Source organism: Sinocyclocheilus anshuiensis, unplaced genomic scaffold, assembly GCF_001515605.1.
Source record: "Sinocyclocheilus anshuiensis isolate Anshui unplaced genomic scaffold, SAMN03320099.WGS_v1.1 scaffold4015, whole genome shotgun sequence".
In the NCBI taxonomy this organism is placed as follows: Eukaryota; Metazoa; Chordata; class Actinopteri; order Cypriniformes; family Cyprinidae; genus Sinocyclocheilus; species Sinocyclocheilus anshuiensis.
The window spans coordinates 38,619-41,721 of record NW_015557048.1 but is presented as its reverse complement, the minus strand read 5'-3'; the positions used below and the strand labels follow the sequence as shown (position 1 = coordinate 41,721).

Here is a 3,103-nt window from a genome sequence, read left to right as displayed (position 1 = left end):
GCGACATATTTGTACTAGACAAGTGTAAAATTACTGTGGATAAAAACATATATATTCTGAACCCCATGTGGATTTACCCTTGTCTAGCACGTCTCGCGCACTTTATTGCCCTTTGAATGTAACGTGTACGTTCCCTTGGAACTGGAATCATGGCGGAATTTCATGTGAAGTCCGCTTCGCAGGGCACTTACGGTCGAATAAGACAACACTTGAATGCTGCTGCCTGAACAAGAGACCTCCTTACTGAAGGGAAAGTGTTGACTGGTGTCCGATATATATGGTGATAGCGATATATCGGCGACAGGCTCATATCGGTCGGGCTCTAGTTTTTCCAGCGATGCCACATAACCTTTGAGTGAACCGTAAATTTTTTGCTAGTGTGAAGTGTATTTTAATAATCTAAAGAACCTTTTTCCACTATATAGAATCTTTTGCGGAATGGAAACATTGCATTGATAAAGGATGTTTAATGTTCTTTATGGAATCATCGTTGAAGAGTGCACTGTGGGGAAATATGTTGTAGTGTCGTATGTAAAATGAACAAAATAGCTTTTTGTAGTCAAATATATGAATTTCAGAAAAAAACTTTCGCTGAGTACAGTATTAACTCGAGTAAAATGTGTGACAACTAGCCCCAATCTCTTTTATGCAGTCTGGATAAATTCTGTTTCAGTTTGGAAGTAATTTTGGAAATGACAGTGGAAAAGATATCAAGATCTATTTGCCATTTTATTATTCTGCCTTTTTACAGTTGGCTATAGCATTTAAGTGTTCTGTGAAAAATTACACAAATGATGCAAGTCTGTATATGAAAATAAAATGCAATACAAAATATTAAAATGTTTCTAATTTGCAAGACAAAAAAAAACCTTTTAGAAATGGTATGTTTGATTTGCAACCAGGTCAATGGATGTTACAGGACAGAACTTGTATCATATGAATCAACAGATACTTGTTTTACTGGATATATAACATTTACTCAAAACTATAACCTTAGTGTTAGAAAATAGAAATATCATGGCTGAGCTGACAGGGAAATGTTTATTTCATATTTTCATTTATTTTACTCCCAGTTGATGTAGGTTGGCAAATTGTATTTTTTCAACTGTTTTTTTTTTTTTTTTTTATAAAGTAAATATATATATAGAAAATGAAAGCCCATGTCCATGTTTTCTAATAGCCCGCTACTACATACATTCACTTGAACTTACACAATAGGGATGACAAGCAGATGGAGAATAGATGGATGAGATATGTTGTAGATCACAAAACAGCAGATAAATGTGGGAAAATGCAAAAAGTTTGAGATAATTTTTTTTATGCTTAATGTATAGGGTTATTAATAATTCCATGAATAATGGATAGCCTTTTCCAGTTAATTAAAGTTAATAAATCCAGTTATTCACGTAAATTGTCAAAACACAGTTTCAAATAGAATATGCTATAGAATAACATGAATGCCACTTTAAAAAAAATAAATAAGAATTATAGCCAGATGGGGCCCATCTTCCTAAAGTAGTGAGTAAGATGGTTTATATATTTTATATTTTGTGCTATGACAACTAATTTAGCAAATGTTTATATTTATTTGTCTTAACACTTTCTTTACCAGTAAAGGGGATGAGAGTTTGCTCACATTTTTTGAAAGCTTTTGACTCAACCATTTTGACTGCTGAGTAGCATGACTAGCATGCTTGAACTTGAGTAGCCTAAAGTCACATCTTAAAGGGGTCATATGATGCGATTTCAAGTTTTCCTTTCTCTTTGGAGTGTTACAAGGTCTTGGTGCATAAAGAAGATCTGTAAAGTTGCAAAGACTAAAGTCTCAAATCCAAAGAGATATTCTTTATAAAAGTTAAGAGTCAACCACGCCTACCTAAAACGGCTCGTTCTAACACGCCCCCACATGTCTACGTCACTATGTGGAAATATTAGCATAATGCCAATTCTGACTTTGCTATGACAATCTGGCACTTCTGAATCAGCGACTGTAAGTATGTTTTGTTATTAATTTAAGTATTTGCTATTGACTGTTCAAATGCGGAGTTTTGCGCGGCGCAGAGTAACGTGTCGTGTGTGTGTGTGTGTGTGTGTGTGAGGGGAACAGGGTCACATCACAGGAGAGAACTATGGCAAGCCGTATTGACTTTTATTCATTCTCAGGATATGAATTCTTGATATCAACAGTTAAATTTTCACTAGTTAAAATGTTAATTCTTGATATCAGGAATTGGATTTCAACTAGTAACAATGGCTATTTTTGATATCAGGAATTACATTTCCACTAGTAAATATGTTAATTCTTGATATCAACATTTCAATTTTCACTAGTTAAACTGCTAATTATTGATAACCATGTGATTACTGATATCAAAAACAAAGGTTTTTACTAGTAAGAATTGTATTTCTGATATGTGAAATTGAAATTTCAACTAGTAAGAAATCAATTCTTGATATCAACAATTGAATTTGAATGGCAGCCTATGGTGACCTTTAACTAGTGAAAATACAATTACAGATATCAAGAATGATAGTTTTTACTAGTTGAAATTTAATTCCTGATATCAATAATTAGCATTTTAACTAGTGAAAATTGAACTGTTGATATCAAGAATTCTAAGCTGACAAATGGCGCCGATGAAGATGGTGGCCTCAGTGGCGTGCTCTGCAGTTGTTTTTGTGTTTTTGTTCGTTTGTCCTGTCTTTAGTTATATCCCTGCAATCAGTTTCACCAGAGACGAATTGCTGGACATTCGGCACTACACATCACCCGATATATTACCGGTTTTTGACTATTCTGATGTTTTACAGGACATAGTAGTTGGCGGAGCAGCGGCACTGATCAAGCACTTCAGGACGCGCAGACAGGGGAAGCGAGCCGGCGCCCTCGTGAAGCTCAGGCAGCACGGATTTCAAATGCCGTTGCCTAGCATCCATCTGGCGAACCTCTGCTCTCTACCCAACAAAACGGACGAACTCCTTCTGCTCTCCCGGACAAATAAGGATTTTTCACACTCTGCTGCTCTGTGTTTCACATAAACCTGGCTGAATGACGCCATACCGGACAGCGCGTTAAATCTGCCGGGCTTTCAGCTGTTCAGAG

At 35.9% G+C, this 3,103-nt stretch overlaps 1 protein-coding gene across 1 annotated transcript in view; it reads left to right on the top strand.

Annotated features, from left to right (window-relative positions):
• LOC107676361 (polymeric immunoglobulin receptor-like) overlaps window positions 1-2,842 on the top strand; it is a 9,279-nt gene extending 6,437 nt beyond the window's left edge. Inside the window, exon 6 of the mRNA XM_016470881.1 lies at window positions 2,812-2,842. Coding sequence (XP_016326367.1) covers window positions 2,812-2,818 — 7 coding nt within the window. The 3' untranslated portion in view covers window positions 2,819-2,842. The remainder of the gene's footprint in view (window positions 1-2,811) is intronic.
• The last annotated feature ends 261 nt before the right edge of the window (window positions 2,843-3,103 follow it).